The 15,505-nt window shown below is 45.2% G+C and overlaps 1 protein-coding gene and 1 non-coding gene across 2 annotated transcripts; both read right to left on the bottom strand.

Moving 5' to 3' along the window:
* Positions 1 to 5,179: 5,179 nt before the first annotated feature.
* On the bottom strand, positions 5,180 to 5,252 carry TRNAV-AAC (transfer RNA valine (anticodon AAC)). The gene has a single exon. It is a non-coding gene; the product is annotated as a tRNA-Val (tRNA).
* Positions 5,253 to 5,749: 497 nt separating this feature from the next.
* LOC117309661 (NBPF family member NBPF6-like protein) lies at positions 5,750 to 11,175 on the bottom strand. The gene is made up of 3 exons (XM_033848184.2): positions 11,123 to 11,175; positions 10,701 to 10,913; positions 5,750 to 8,644 (listed from the first exon to the last, which is right to left on the bottom strand). Exons 2-3 carry the CDS (start codon positions 10,876 to 10,878, stop codon positions 8,538 to 8,540), a joined length of 285 nt encoding a protein of 94 aa, XP_033704075.1. The 5' UTR covers positions 10,879 to 10,913; positions 11,123 to 11,175; the 3' UTR covers positions 5,750 to 8,537.
* Between the last annotated feature and the right edge of the window lie 4,330 nt (positions 11,176 to 15,505).

The following is a 15,505-nucleotide window of genomic DNA, read 5'->3' as shown; positions in this document are numbered from 1 at the left end:
GTTATTACTTTTCCTTAAACTCTCCCATGTTTTTAAAGAGATTTAATTGATAATAAAAAATCACATATTTTCCCATGCAGATACTATGTCTCTTGTCCTTTCATTCCTTTGCTTTTTTTATTTAAATTTTTTTTATTGAAGTGTGGTTGATTTACAATGTTGTGTTAATTTCTGCTGTACAGTAAAGTGATTCATTTTATATATATATACATATATATGTATATATACAAATATATATATATATGCTTTTTCATATTCTTTTCCATTATGGTTTATCTCAGGATATTGAATATAGGTCCCTGTGCTATAGAGTAGGACTTCATTCCTCTGTGTACATCCAGAATTCCATCTGATGTGAACTCTCTTCTTCTTGGAGGACTCCTTTAACATTTCTTGCATTATGGATTTGCTGGTGATGAAGTCTTTCAGCATTTGTATGTCTGTAAATGTTGTCATTCACCTTCATTTTTCAAAGAGCTTTTTTTGGTGGGGGGAAGGCATAGAATTCCACCTTGATTTTATTTTTCCTTCAGTCCTTTAAAAATGTTGCTTCACTGTCTTCTCAGTTCCACTGCTTTTGATGAGAAATGTGACATAATCTTTTTGTTTTCTATATGTACTGTGTCTTTTCTCTCTGGCTGCACTGGGGAATTTCATTTTCTTTTTCAATGGATTTGAGCAGTTTAATTATAATGTGATTAGGTATGGTTTTCTTTATGTTCCTTGTGTTCAGGGTTCATTTGGCTCCCTGGACTGGCAGGTTTATAATTTTCATTATGATTGGAATATTTTCTGTCATGTTTCTTCAAAATTGTTTCTTCAAAAATTTTCTCCTGGTATTTTCAGAGACTCCAAACACTCCTATATTAGGCCTTTTAAAGTTGCTCTACGATTCAATTATGCTATGTTCAGTAAAAAAAAATTTTAACTGGAGTTTCATTTTGGATATTTTCAGTTGTTCAAGGCTTTGTGTTCCCTAATCTTTTTTCCTGCAATGTCTAATCTGTTGTTGATTCACACATGTTATAGTTTTCATCTCTAAAGTTTGCTTTTTGCCATTTTTGTATGTTCCACACTTCTAATGAACTCTTTGGACATATGTAACATAGTCATGATAACTGTTTAAACTCCTCTCTGCTGATTTTTACATCGTTTCAGTTCTGGTGCAATTTTGATTGATTACATTCTTCCTTTCGCATCATATTTTCCTGGCTCTTTGCATGCCCTGCATTTTTTTGCTTGGATGCTGGACATTGTCAAAATTTCCCTTCTGGATACTAACTACTTTGGTATTCCTATGAATTATCTTGAGTTTTGTTTTGGAGTACAGTTAGGTGACTTGTAAATGGTTTGATCTCTTTGGATCTTGCTTTATGATTTTTTAGGTAGGTCAGTCTAGGGCTGATTATTCTAGGGCTGAGTGTTCTTCCCAAAGGCTCATGAATTATATGAGTAGTCTAGTCTGGCTGGTGGTGGTGAGTACAATTACCTGTCCTGTGTGAACACCGGCACTGTTCCGTGATCTTTTCAAAAATTTCTTTTCTTGGTCTCAGGCATTTCTTCACAAGCATGCTCTTGTCAGAACTCTGCTTAGTACTTGAGGGAGACTTTCATATTCTTGGATTCTCTCTCTCTCTCTCTCTCATCACTGGACCTTTGTTCTGTGAACTCTAGATGCTTTGCCCTCCACCAACACTCAGCTTCATCTCCACAATCTAAGGAGCTGGTCTCAGATAGCCCTCCTCATGCCCAACCTGGAAACTCTCTGAAAGCATTAATGTGGGCCAATGGCAGGACTCAGCTTGTTTCTCATCTCTCAGAGATTGCTGTCCTCTGTTGCCTGATTTTCTGTGTCTAGAAAACTGACATTATGTATTTGCCTCTTTTTCCCCTTTGGGGGCAGGCAAGAAGGGGAGGGTGAAATTTCAGGCAGGAGGGTAAATCTGGTTTTTGTCATTCCACCTTTGTCAGAGGCTGAAGGCATCTCCTTATGTGTTCCTACTTTGATTTCAGTAGCAGGTGTGCCAATTTGTATTCCTATTTTTCCAGCTCCATGCAAGAGCTTTTTTCTTCATATTCTTGCCATCACAACAAACTTTGTATACATCTATATGATACTCTAACAGGGGAGTGGCGCCCTCCTGATTCAGCTAAGCCCAAGGTACAACAAAAGTCCAGTGTGGACATTACTCAGAGATACCTTATTGCACATGTTCAGCAGCTAAACTTGCAAGATGTTTAGAAAGTCTTCCAATAGTTGTAATTATTTTTGGTGGTGACCTACTTATTCAGGTGCAGAGAAGACTGACCAGAATGACTTCCAATTGCTTCATACTAAACAGTTTATGGATAGGAGGGGGAAAAAACACTGGTCTCAGACATTTATTCTTCTTCCCTTTTCTTCATGAATATATTTTTGCCATCTTGGATGCACACATCTAATGATTGGTCACCCTCTTATTCAAGGCTGTGTTAGCATGCTAATGACTGTCTCTATATGATTCCTTGACAGTGTTTGGCTGTTTCTGCAAAAATTATCCAATTTGAGACAAATCACCATGACAAACAGGATTCTGTACCTGACAATCCATCTTGTGCAGACCTGGATGCCAAGAGTTACTGGTCGACCTTCCCTGGGTTCTTCTGTTGAATCTCATGAGGCTTTTACACACTAAATCTAGTTCTTGGACATTCTCTCTACTCTCTTAGTGTGTGTCTTTGTCTGTCTTTCTCTGTCCCTCATACTCTAGGCCTCCACCAACATACCTACTTTCTTCTCCTTTTCAGGACATTGCACTAGATTGCCTTCAATCACTGAGCACTTATTAGGCACTTACTAGATGCCAGGCCTTGCTATGGGGGGAGGGGGAGAGAGATGCTGCATCATGAGCCAACTCAAGGTCTCTGCTCTGTGGAGCCCACATCTGGAAGCATCGAAAAAGGCAATGCAGCGGGAACATAATTGGTTTCTGGCAGTTTTTCCCAGGCTTATCTGCCCACCTTGGCCTAGGCGCTCTAGAAGTCATAGAGACAAGAGAAGCATAATGAAGAACAGTAAGATGGATGACTTCAGGCCTAGAGGTAGGTAACCTAGAACCAGAAACATTGTTTTATTAAATAAACAAGCACTTTAGGAAAACAGGAGGCTTTCAGTGACAGCTCCCTACTTCCTGGAGCAGATATTCCATGTGTTCTACAATTCTTGCAATTACATTGATGGCCACAGTCACCAACCTCCCATAAACGTTACCTGAGCCTCCTCTCAACCTGTTCACATATGGCCATTCTTTAATCTATAAAAATACGAGGCAGCGTCATAGTAGAACAGTGTTTGTCATTTCTATCTCAATTATACAGGCAAAGACCACAAATCAATTAATTTAATATCAATCAAAGAACTTAAAGATAAAAATAGACCTTAAAATCAAAAGTTGAGCTGACACATAATAGAGAAATGCATGTTGGAATCATACAGTAAATGATACCCCAAATTCTAAGTGGAATAATTAAGTTACTCTGATTTCTAGACTTATAATAGTAAATCTCCATTTAAAATATAGTATATGGTATATTTAATTTACTGGAAAACATGATTTTAAATTTCATAAACTTAAATATTTATTGGATTAAAATTTTCTTGTTAAACAAGTAAAACCAGTATAAAAACTTAGGCAGTTCAATGTTATTAGAATTTTGAAGAGAAAATAAATCCAGGAAAAAAAAAAATCCAGGACTTGTGAAACTAGAGTACTATGCTACCCATATGTTCCATATTATTGTAATATTTGTAAAACAACATAAAGTAGTTTTTAGACTGAAATTATTAAACTGTTTTGATGCATACAAGGAGTCATCTCTAGAAATATAACATTTTCTGTACAATCATATGTTAATTATTAGAATTCTCTAGAGTGTTAAAAGTATTCGAGATTTATCCTTACTATAAACTTGAATTTTTTTTCTTGTACCTAGCACACTGGATACATACTAATTTATCTGTATGATACAGTAAAGCTAAACTTTTTGGTTTTTCTTCGGCGTTACATTTCAGAAAGAAAGTTCAGTAAAAAGCACCTTGGATGCTATCCACTGGAATCCTTAAAGTATAGAGGCTCTATGAGAGCCCCACTTTGGGAAGTGACACAGTGGAATGAATACATAACTACAAAATCAGGATGCCAGCAAAAGGACACTTCCCTGACCGGGAATTGAACCCAGGTCATGGCGGTGAAAGCACCGAATCCTAACTATTAGACCACCAGGGAGCCACACAAAACGGCCAACTTAGTGTCTTCAGGTGGAAACTGTGAAAGTAAAAATTAAATTCCTGAGATGCCTAGAGCAGGAAAGGAGGCGATTCCCAGCGGCCCGCGGCTGAAGGCAGCTGTGAAAGGCTCCCAGCCCTTGCACCGCTGCTCATCACTTTTCACCTCTCCTGTTCTGGGTGACGCTTTGGGCTCTGAGGCCAGGCCGCAAGGTAAGTGGCTGGGTTCCATCCTGGTCTAGCTTTAGCGCTGTGTGCGGCAGAGCCAAGGTCATGCTCTCTTTCTGAACCTCGGTTTCCTTATGTGTCAGGTGCTGACTTGGCTCTCAGCGGCTGATGAGCGATTCCGTCTACTTCCTCATCTCTGAGCTCACTACAGGGGCTCTCCTGATAATGGCACGTGTAAGGACTCCTTTACGTGCCCCTACCAGCTGCAATTCTGGAGCCTGAAATTCGTCTACGTGTCTTTGGGTCGAGCACCCGGTGCGGAGTTGGGTCGGTCTCTCTTGTTCTGTCACGCAAATCAACGTGTTCCGCAAGCGTGCTGAGGTGGGGTAAGCAAGTGAGCTTCACAGGGATAAACTTCTTGTTTCCAGAGACAAAATACGTGTCAGCGTGTAGAGGAGATTTAGGCGCCACATGAGAAGGTGAGGGGATTTCCGAATGTAAAGATAACCTTAACTTGGCTTTGTCCTGGGCCCTTCTTGGTCTGTCTGTGGCCTTGTCTTCAAAGTGACACAGAGCAGACAAAGGAGGGATGGTTGCTAGTGCTGAGCAGGCTTTCAGGCAATAAGGGAACTCCTCCTGTATTTCGGGGGGGATAAAAGTACAGCTGCACGCGCTACCTCAATCCATCCCACTCGCCCCGTTTTTTGGCGTTTAAACGTGAATGTTAGTTTCAGAAAAGAATCGATGTGTTTCCGCCTGGTTTCGAACCAGGGACCTTTCGCGTGTTAGGCGAACGTGATAACCACTACACTACGGAAACAACTCTTCCTCAGGCCCCTTATGACACATCCAAGAACTGTATCTCCTGCCACGACTGGCCACAAATATTTTCGAAAGCAAAAGACCTTGGGAGCACAGGCGAGCCCTCAGGTAAGGAGACTGCAGCTCCCGAGAGGCCCTCGTTTAGGGTTCCTCGCCTCCCCCGAAGCGAGGTCCCTGGGGCCCCCACAGCTTCACTTCCCAATCCCGCATCCAACACACAGCTATGCACCGAGTGCAGGGATCGCCCCCGCGGACTCTCCAGCTCCCGGAAGCCCCAGGAGCCGGGGGTTAGGTGAGCCTGAGCCCCAGGCGACCTCGCATCCCAGCAGCGTGGACACCACCCCTCCAAGGCTGCGGACCCGCGCCTCGGTGGCCCTTTTCACGGCGCAGGCGGTCATTGCTCTGGGCTCTCGGAAATGATCGATGCTTCGAATCCACCCGGGAACCATAGGACCCGCCCGACCCGCCCTCCCCTCCCTCCCCTCCCTCCCCTCTGCTCCTTCCTCGAAAGCCCTTTCGTAGCAGCCCTTCTCCGGCGTCTCCCGGCAAACGGGCTTCCTCAGGTTCCGCTGTGGCTTATTCTAGTCGTCTAGCTGAAGTCCAGTACTTTAATCACACTTTCACGTTTAGCAGGAACCGTAGCAAAGGCTGACGTCTCAGGTCATTTGGCTGTTGGAAAAACATCAAGCATCAACGCAGGCCGAGCTGCGCTTCCCGGCCTGTATTGACTTCGTTTGAAGACCAGGCCCAGCAGAAAGCCGCGGAGGACGCAGGCGCGGTCCACGCCCATCTCACGACTGTTCATTCCTCCCTCGTCGTACGTGACATTCTTCTTGAGCAACAGTTTTGTTTTACCTTTTACAATGTCTGAAACATCTTTTATTTGCCTTTTACAATTTTCCGGTTCAACAGGTCATGGAGAGCGAATTTTAACCTAGGAAGACGAAGAGGTAAAGGCGGTTTTCCCAGAAAGCCGGTGTCTGGAGGGGGTTTCGTGTTCACCTCACACACGGCCAGCAGGCCGACAACTTTCTTTTTGCTGAAAGACTTTAATGCAACGTTGTCTGTCTGTGTGTCTGTGTCTCCCTGTCTGGTTTCCTTTAAAAGTAAAGCTTTACAAGTGTGGGGAAGCTTGTGCCATTTTCTCCAGTCGTTGTTTTCCTTCTTTCTCGTTGTGGCGGTCACCGCGTCTCCTTCACACGTGAGGTTCAAGTGCTGCGACCCCGAGGAAGGCGCGGGCAGCATGCGCACTGACCCCCAAGCCGCGGGGCTCTGCCTTGTTGCGCATCGACTCCAAGTGCCGTCGAGGGTGCGACCGGACTGCAGCATCCTCGCCAGCGCTGGAGGGCTGAGTCCCCAAAGAGGCGGACTTGAAAATAGCTTTAGATCAGGACATTTCATGAGGTTTTCCCCCTTTTCTCTCCCCTCCAGGTTCCAGTTTTCACCTCCCACGCGCAGCCAGAGGAACGGATTCGGTCTTTCGGTCGCGTCCGGCGCGCTGCCGTCCCACGTGGACAGGCGAGGGGGCGGTCGTCCTTTCCCCGACAGGGGAGGAGGGACAGCGGGCCCCCGAGGGACCACAAACACACACCCGCGCCGCTGGGGCCCGCAAACCCGGTCAGGCGGCCCCTGGAGCCTCCCTGCAGCCGCAAGGGAAGGCGCGGGGCTCCAGAGCCGGCGAGAGGAGCACGCTGAGGGCACCCGGCCCCGGCCCTGGCCTCGAGGACGGGCCCGGAAGAGGAATGCAGCCCAGGAAAAAGCGCAAGGGTCGCCCACCACCACCCCCCATCCGAAGTTCAGGGTGAGGGAGCCGAGCGTTACACTGATTTCCCCGCCTTTATCATGAGAGTCGTTTGCCCAAGTCCAGAGTCGTGAAAAGGAGGGACTGTGTAGGCCAAAGTCCACCTGGACTGAGAAGCAAACACGAAGTCCTAACTAACTGCATGTAGGGTCTGAGGAAAACGCTGCGTGAGAGACAACTCTTGGTCGGAGCCTTAGGACCTGGAGTTGGCGTCATCTAAGGCGGGAGAACGGCAGGCGCCGCAGGTAGTGAGGGGAAGACCCGGAATCCAGGTCTGGGGAGAGGTCATGCTCTCTTTCTGAACCTCAGATTCTTTATGAGTCAGGGGCAGACTTGGTTCTCAGCGAGGGATGAGCGGGTCCATCTACTTCCTGATCTCTGACCTGACGCTGGAGGGTCTCCTGATAATGGCACGTTTACCGGCTCCGTTTCCTCCGCGGCCAGCTCAGTTCGCAGAGCCTGACATTCTTCATCTTTGGGTCTTTGGCTCGAGCCCCCGGTGCAGAGTTGAATTCGTTCTCTTTTGTTCTGTCACGCAAATCAAATTGTTCCTCACATGTGCTGGGGTGAGGGAAAGCCAAGTGTGCTTCACAGGGATGTACTACTACCTGGTTTTCAGAGACATAATACGTGTCAGCGTGTAGCGGAGATTTAGGCGCCAGAGGAGGAGGTGAGGGGATTTCCGAATGTAAAGGTACCCCGAAGTCCGTCTTGTCCTGCGCGCTCCTTGGATTAACTGGCTGTGGCTTGGTCTACAATATGACCAAGCAGAGAAAGAAGGGCTGGTTCCTAGTGCAGATTAGGCTTTCAGGTAGTAACGAAACTCCTCCCAAGTATCTTGGGCGAAGGAAAATGCAGGTCCGCCCGCTGCCACACACCTTCTGCCCCCCTTTTTAGTTTGTTGAATGGGAATATAAATGTCAGGGAAAAGAAATATGTTCCCACCCGCGTATGAGGCGAATGTGATAACCGCTACACTATGGAAACAATCGCCTATGTGTGGGTTCAAACCTATGTCCGTGAAAAGCTCAGGTCCTGCCACTACTATCCTAGTCACCAACCTTGTAAACTAAAGAATGAACCTGGAACCACCAGTGCTCTCTCAGCGGAGGAAACTGCGGCTCCCGAGAGGCTCAGCTTTAGGGTTCCTCACCCCACCTCCCTGCCCCATTTTACAGATGAGGTAGCTGAGGTAACTCAGACACTGGAAAGTTAAGTACATTTGCCCAAGGTCACACAGCTAGAAGCCACATTGCTAGTATTCCAACCCAGGCATGTGTCTCCATTTGATTCATATAGTATTTGAGGGAGAATCCAGAGGCCTAACTAGTCCACCATCTAGTTCCCACAGCCCCGCAGGCTGTCTTTGTCTAGTTCTGGGCCTGCCGTGTACATTTCTGCCCTTCTCCTTGCACAGATTTGCTCTTTATTCTATCAGCCTGGGCTTCCCCACTTCACACACTTTCCCACACAGCTTCCTCCTTACCCAAGCCTTGCAGCCGGTCTCATCTTCTCTGCCAGCTCCCCCTCCTCAAACAGCACTTCCTCCTCCAGCACAGATTCAATGAGGTCTTTGTACTCTTCACACTCTGGGGAAACAGAGACGCTGCCTCAGGGGAAAGCTGGACAGGCTGCTGGGTCACTGCCTTCAAGGGAGGAGGGAGGGTCCATCCCGGGGACTGATATAACCTCGGTAGCAGGCTCTACGCAGGGATTTCCACATCTGATTCCTCAGCCTCCCCATGTTAGAGCTGAGGAAAGAGAAGCTCACAGGCAGGTATAATAACTTTCTCAAGATGATTCAACTGGAATGAAGCAAAGTCAGAATTCACATACCCTGAGTTCTGACTCCAAAGCTTTACCAAGCCTTGCAGCCTCTTAAGTAGAATATTAACCTGGGGCATGGAGTAGGAATTTCCCGTGTTTTGGGGAAGGCTCCAAGGACTGTAGGGCTGACAGTTGTCCCACACTGAGAGTTTCCGTAATCCCCCAATATTTCAAAGATTTAAAAAATATATATTTATTCATTTATTTTTGGCTGTGTTGGGTCTTCGTCACTGTGTGCGGGGTTTCTCTAGTTGTAGTGAGCGGGAGCTACGCTTCATTGCGCGGGCTTCTCATTGCGGTGGCTTCTCTCATTGCTGAACATGGGCTCTAGGCCAGCGGGCTCAGTAGTTGTGACACACGAGCTTAGTTGCTCTGCAGCATGTGGGATCTTCCTGGACGAGCGCTCGAACCTGTTCTTAACCACTGCGCCACCAGGGAAGTCCCTCAAAGATTTTAAAGTTTATCTGGAGACAAACTCTGTAAAAATGTGTATGAAGGGAAAAAGTCTGAAAGACACATGCTCAAAAGCTAATGGTGCTGTGTGTTAGTCTGGAGGCAGAACTAATACACAGTGTTTGCCGAGGCCTTGTTCTAGTAGATTTTAGAGAATTATCATCCTGTAATCATCACCACTACCTGAGGAGGTAGACACTAGTCCTATTACCATTACAGATGTGGAAATTGAGGCAGAGAGAAGATAAACAACTTGGGTTTAAATCCAGGAAGTCTGGCGCCAGGGTACATGCTCTTAATCACTGCACTGTGTTACCTTTACAAGAAGACGTTGGATGATATCTTTCTTCTGCAGTTTCAAAAAAAGCTGCGTTATGATTATAATAACTGATACTAAAAAACCGAACATTCAAGGCTTCCCTGGTGGTGCAGTGGTTGAGAGTCCGCCTGCCGATGCAGGGGACACGGGTTCGTGCCCAGTCCGGGAAGATCCCACAAGCCTCAGAGCGGCTAGGCCCGTGAGGCATGGCCGCTGAGCCTGCGCGTCCGGAGACTGTGCTCCGCAACGGGAGAGGCCACAACAGTAAGAGGCCCGCGTACCGAAAAAGCAACAACAACAACAACAAAAAAACCTAACATTCCCACACTCCAAAGCTTGTCTTTTCACTTCGTTGACAAGTAGGCTTTAATTTCTACTTTTCAGCCCATGTCAGTAAGTTGGATAGCAAATTTTATCCCCCATTGGTTTATTGAAAAATAATGGTAGAAATTTGAAAGCAAACTCAATTTCAGGGTCAGTAAGAATCCTCCCCTTATATCCCTGTCCCTCTCGTGCCCTCGCTCCCCTGTTCCTCAGTCACTACAGCTCCATCCCTCCACTCTCTGTTATTGATGTTCTCATCTCCAGATATCTGTGGTTCACTTGGGAACAGAGAGCTTTAAACTCCTTTAAGGTAGGTGGGGTCTCCTATCACTTCTTTCTCCCTGAGTGCAGCTAGAACTGTGCTTTGCAAATGGGTGCTCATAAAAGTTTGAATTAAATCCTGACATGTTTAAGCCAACAAGGATCTGACACGTATTCCTGGCAGAGAAAAGAAAGTTTAGTGCCTGAACCGAGATCTCAGCCTCTATTCCTCCATACACTCCCACGGCAAACTTTACTCCTTTGTGCCTCACTGTTTCCATCCTCTGCAAAAAAGAGGGTAAACTACCCACTTCCACCATTCTAGGAGTATAGTAAGGATGAGATTTATTTTATTTGATTTGATGATGAAGAGAAAAGAAAGTCTGGAGGGTGTTTAGGTGCTTAGAGGGAAGATGGACAATCATTTATCACTTTGGTGACTGTGAACCCATAGGACTTACTGTATTTCTGCAGCTGTTTGGCCAGGGAGTAGGCAGTAGCTTGGGACATGAGGAATTTCTCTGTGAGGTCTTGAAAGTCCTGTTTGCTTTTTTCCAGCTGGGAGCACAAGTACTGGTTAGTTTCCAGGATGCTCATTTCACTTCTCTGACCAGAGAAAGTGGTGAGAGATACTGCCATGCTGAAGCTTATGGTGGAAGAAGTAGAGCCAAAACCTGGGGAGAAGAAACCCAAACAAATAATAAATTAAAAACAAGTGATGGATTCTGGTGATGGCCGCACTGCCTGGTAAATTACTAAAATCACTGAAGCATACAATTATATTGGGTGAGTTTTATAGTATGTAAATTATACCTCAATAAGATTTCATTAAGTGAAAAAATGTATTTAAACAGGTGCAAAGAATGCAAATGTAATTCATTACTTAGTTCAGGCCAGACTTCGTCAGCATTCCACAACTGAGAATCCTTAACCACAAAAATAAGGCACAAGATGCCAAAGCTCAGAGGTCAGGCTCTGACAAGAGTGCCCGAGGGAGGACCCAGTGTGCAGGTAACCGTGCGGCGTCACAGTAACAGAAATGGAAGGTGGCGCTGTCATGGAACCTTGGGAGCCCCTGTCTTCTAGTTGCCTAGGCCACACTGAGACTCAAGGACACCGGGTCTGTTCTGAAGGTCACCCCTGATGCGGACACCCGCTCAGCAGCTACTCTCAGTATCTTGTACTGAAACCACAGGTCTGTCTCTTTCAAAACTTTAATACAATTTTGTACTGTTTATTCTTGCAAGCATAGAAAACACCAAGGAATCGAGATTTTCCCAAATTCTTTCATTGTCTTAAGGACTGTCATGAAGACACTTTTCTTACAGAAAAATTGAAAACTTTTAGTTATATTAAGGGGGTAAATACACAGTCAAAATTATATTATTATTTTTAAAGGAATAAAATGAAGTATTAGCCTAACTATCAAGGAAAGGAACAAAAATGTGCAACTTCAAAGAAAGCAGAGAAAAGAAAATAATAAAGCAAAAAATTTTTAAATGATGAATCGAATGGTTGCAAAATGTTGTGAATATACTAAAAATCACTTAACTACATACTGTAAAATGGTGACTTTTTGGTATATGTAAATTATATCTGAAAGCTCTAATAAAAAGAAGGAGTCAGTAAAGACAAAAGCAGTAGAATGAAATACACTTTAAAATCTGGTTCTTTTGAGAAAAAAAATAATGAAATATAGTAAAATTGGCAACTTTCTGGAAAATTTAATCAAAGAAAAAGGAGAGAAAAAGAAACTTTAAAAAGGAAAAGGGATAAAATAAATATGAAAAAGTTTAAATTATAAATGAATACTACATGTCAACCCTTACACAAATTTTAAAATTTCAAAAAAAGCAAAAGGAAAATTGAAAACTTTCAGATAGTCTTGGTGCTCTTCTTTGATTCTCTAGTTTTCGCCACACCATTTTAATATTGTGGGAAAAAAATCCTGAGTATAATACTGTGCTCCGTGTGTGCATAATTAATTTATAAGGATTACCAGCCAGATTGTGTCTTATTTACCTTCTTGCTGGAGACCAATGTTATGGTGGCTTCTTTTCACTCACTAGGGAAGCATGTAGGCTTCTCATTAAACTTGAAATCAGGTTTGACCTCCCTGCCTCCAGTCCCCCCCTCTTCTTCTCCTGTAGGTTGCTTTGTGTTTTAATCTGTATATAAGATGTCGTGCTTGTCACTTGTAAATGTCGTCCTAGCGCCACAGGGTTTCTTTCCAACTTGTCAAAGTCACTGAAATACTTTTTTTATGTTTCTTTGAAACACGCAGTGGCCACCTAATTTGGAATGACTTGGAAGTGACCGCTGTTCCTTATGCCCAGAGCAGTTTTCATAGAACTCTGACTGATAGCTTGTGTTGACCCAAAGCTATTGACCTGTGGTTGTATTCTCAGCCAGAGCACAGTAAACATCAAGATCATGGGTCTATGGTTGTTGGTGGTGACCACAGCACTCCTGAGCAGTGGGATCTAGTGACATAGAAGCTGAGGTTTTAAAGAGGGGCACAGACAGGCAGGACAGAAAGTGATCTCCTGACCTCTGCTTACTTCCTAGGTATCAATGCGTCCCTGGTTTTGTGAGCCTGAGACTAGGGCAACTCCCCTGAAATATCTCTCTCTTCTCGTCAGCTGCCTAGCTTTTCCAGGCTGATGGCCTACACATGTGGGACCACGGCCACCTCCATAAGTTCTACTGAACATTCACGACAAAGTGAAGGAAAGAGGACAGACTACCCAACCCGCTCACCACCCTGCTTCTAGCCTGTAGTGTTGGTGTGTGAGATGTCGAAATTGTATATGACTTCCATCCCTTTAAATGTATTTTAGCTTATTTTATGTCTTAGTGTCTAGTCTCCTGGAGAATGTTCTCAGTGCACTTGAGAGAAATTCTATTCTGCTCTTGTTGGGTGGAGTGTCTATAGGTGTCTGTTAGGTCATATTATTTAAATCTTCTGTCTCCTTCTGCTCTTCTGCCTGGTTGTTCTATCCACTGCTGAAAGTGTGGTATTGAAGTCTCCAATAATTATTGTTGAATTGTCTGTTTCTCCCTTTGATTCTGTCAGTTTCTTCTTCATGTATTTTGGGACGCTGTTAGAAGCACTGTGTTTAAATCTATTACATCATCCTGATGGATTAATCCTTTTATTGTTATAAAATATCCCTCTTTATCTCTGGTGACATTTTATTGTTGTAAAGTCTCCTATCTATTTTGTCTGGTGTTAGTGTAGCCACTCCAGCTTCTTTATGGCTATTATTTGCAGAATTATATTACACTACATGGCAAAAGGCACTTTGCAGAGGTAATACAGTTGACCTTAAAATGGGGAGATTATCCAGGTGGACTGATCTAATCACAGGAACCCTTTAAATCTGGGTCAAGAGGTCAGAACTAGGGAGTTGGAGAGAGTCCAAGCTTGTGAGGGATTCAGTGAGGCTTTGCTGGCTTTGAAGGTTGGGGGAGCCACAGGCAAAGAAACAAATTCCTCAGTCCTACAGCTTCATAATTACTGCTACCTACATACATTCACTGACAACTTTAAAAATGCATTTAGAATGCGAGCTGTACAGATTCAGACGGATTCCCACTGCCTCTGACCACCCTTGTCTTCTTTCAGGTTACTGCATCTGTCGAAATTCGGGGACACAACTGCCAGGGCTTTGTTCAGCCTCTTCTCTTCTCTCACGCGTGTATGGCTCTCTGGAGCCAATGACACTGTTGAGGGCTGGGTGCTGAGCACAGGCTCCTGGTGTGCTTGGAAGCCACAGGCTCCTGATACATCTAGACTCTGAACACCACTCACCTGGAAAGCCCAGTACCTTCCTCAAGCTTCCTGTCAGCAATAAATAGATCAGTACATTCAAGCCTTGCCCTTCTGTGCACCCCTGAGGCCATAGCCTCTAACATCTCAGCCACTTTTGGATGGATATGTCCCACCCCAGGGCTACTCTCCTTCCTGGAGGTTCACTTCCTTCATCCCTACAGCACGTTGAGAAGATACTGGTGACCAGCCCAAGGGCCAGCTTGCAAATCAGGGTTAAACAGTGACCTGAGGATGCTTTGTCTAGATCAGCCAGAGGTGTAGGTGAATATGCCAAGGAGATTAGTTCCAAATGTTCTACACTACAGAAACACCCCAGAACCGACTTCCCATGGAATATACAACCTGGAGCAGCGGTTGTTTCACCTCAGGCCAAGCACTAATCCCTCCAGGATCACAACCTGGCCCCCAAGGCTGCCAAGCTACTGTTTAGACGAACTCTTGAATATCTTTTATTCCAAAATCACGGCTGGGTTCTCCACAGTTTCTTCAGTTGACAGCATCATTGCTCCTGGCTGCTAGGTCTCTGCATGGAACAGACTTACCTGTGCAATAAACAGTCCAGCAGAGGTAGTAAAAAGGGTGACTCTTCTAATCTTGCATATGCACAATGAAGATTCCCACACATGCTCTGCAGAGGCAGAAAATAAACTGTGCCAGAGTGAATGGCAAACACATACCTTGGCCAGGAGTCAACACTGGGTACTGCACATAAACCGTAGATACTGCCATTGAACTACCGATGTTCTAAATTCAAGGTTGGGTGCAAGCTCATAACACTCCCAATAGTTCACGTTCTGCAACCACCATATCTGGACTTGGGGACACCACAGCTCCCAACTACACTGACAGCCCTTGTGGTTTGGGAGCGTGGTGTGGAAAGAACCAACTGGACCAGAACTGCAACTAGGATCCAGTTCCTCCTCAAGCCTACAAATTCCCACCTGGGGTCTGGAATCCAAAGCTGTGCCTGTACAAAGGCCAGGGTGCTCCAATGACACCTCTGAGACTTGACTGCTAAGAATTCCCCAAGCCTAAGTTCCATAACGTTCCTCTAGCGAGTTTCCCTAGAGGGATCTTCAGGGGCCTCCATGCCTGCTGCTAGAGAACTGAGTTGAATGAATTCAGAATTCAGAAGTTCAGGCACATCAGAGGACTGCTGTTGGTCAGTTACTCCTTTGATTAGTGTGGTCCAGATGCTTTCAGGACCTTGGCTGATAGCTGAAAAGCAAACATTCGAGTGGTGCAAACCTTTGGAATTTTGTCTTCCAAAAAAGGAGGCGGGGGACGGGAGGCTCCCAGAGTGAGACCCAGTATCATAAAGGACGACGGATGTGGGAACGGGGACGGCCTGGGTGGAAAGGCTTTCTAGGAAGGCCCCAGGGCTCTGAACGAAACTCCGGGTCTTTCCCCTAAAACCTGCGGCAATTGCAG

The sequence above is a fragment of the Tursiops truncatus genome, chromosome 1 (genome assembly GCF_011762595.2).
Source record: "Tursiops truncatus isolate mTurTru1 chromosome 1, mTurTru1.mat.Y, whole genome shotgun sequence".
NCBI lineage: Eukaryota > Metazoa > Chordata > Mammalia > Artiodactyla > Delphinidae > Tursiops > Tursiops truncatus.
Note: the sequence above shows the minus strand (reverse complement) of the source record. Positions and strands in the feature narration are given on the sequence as shown.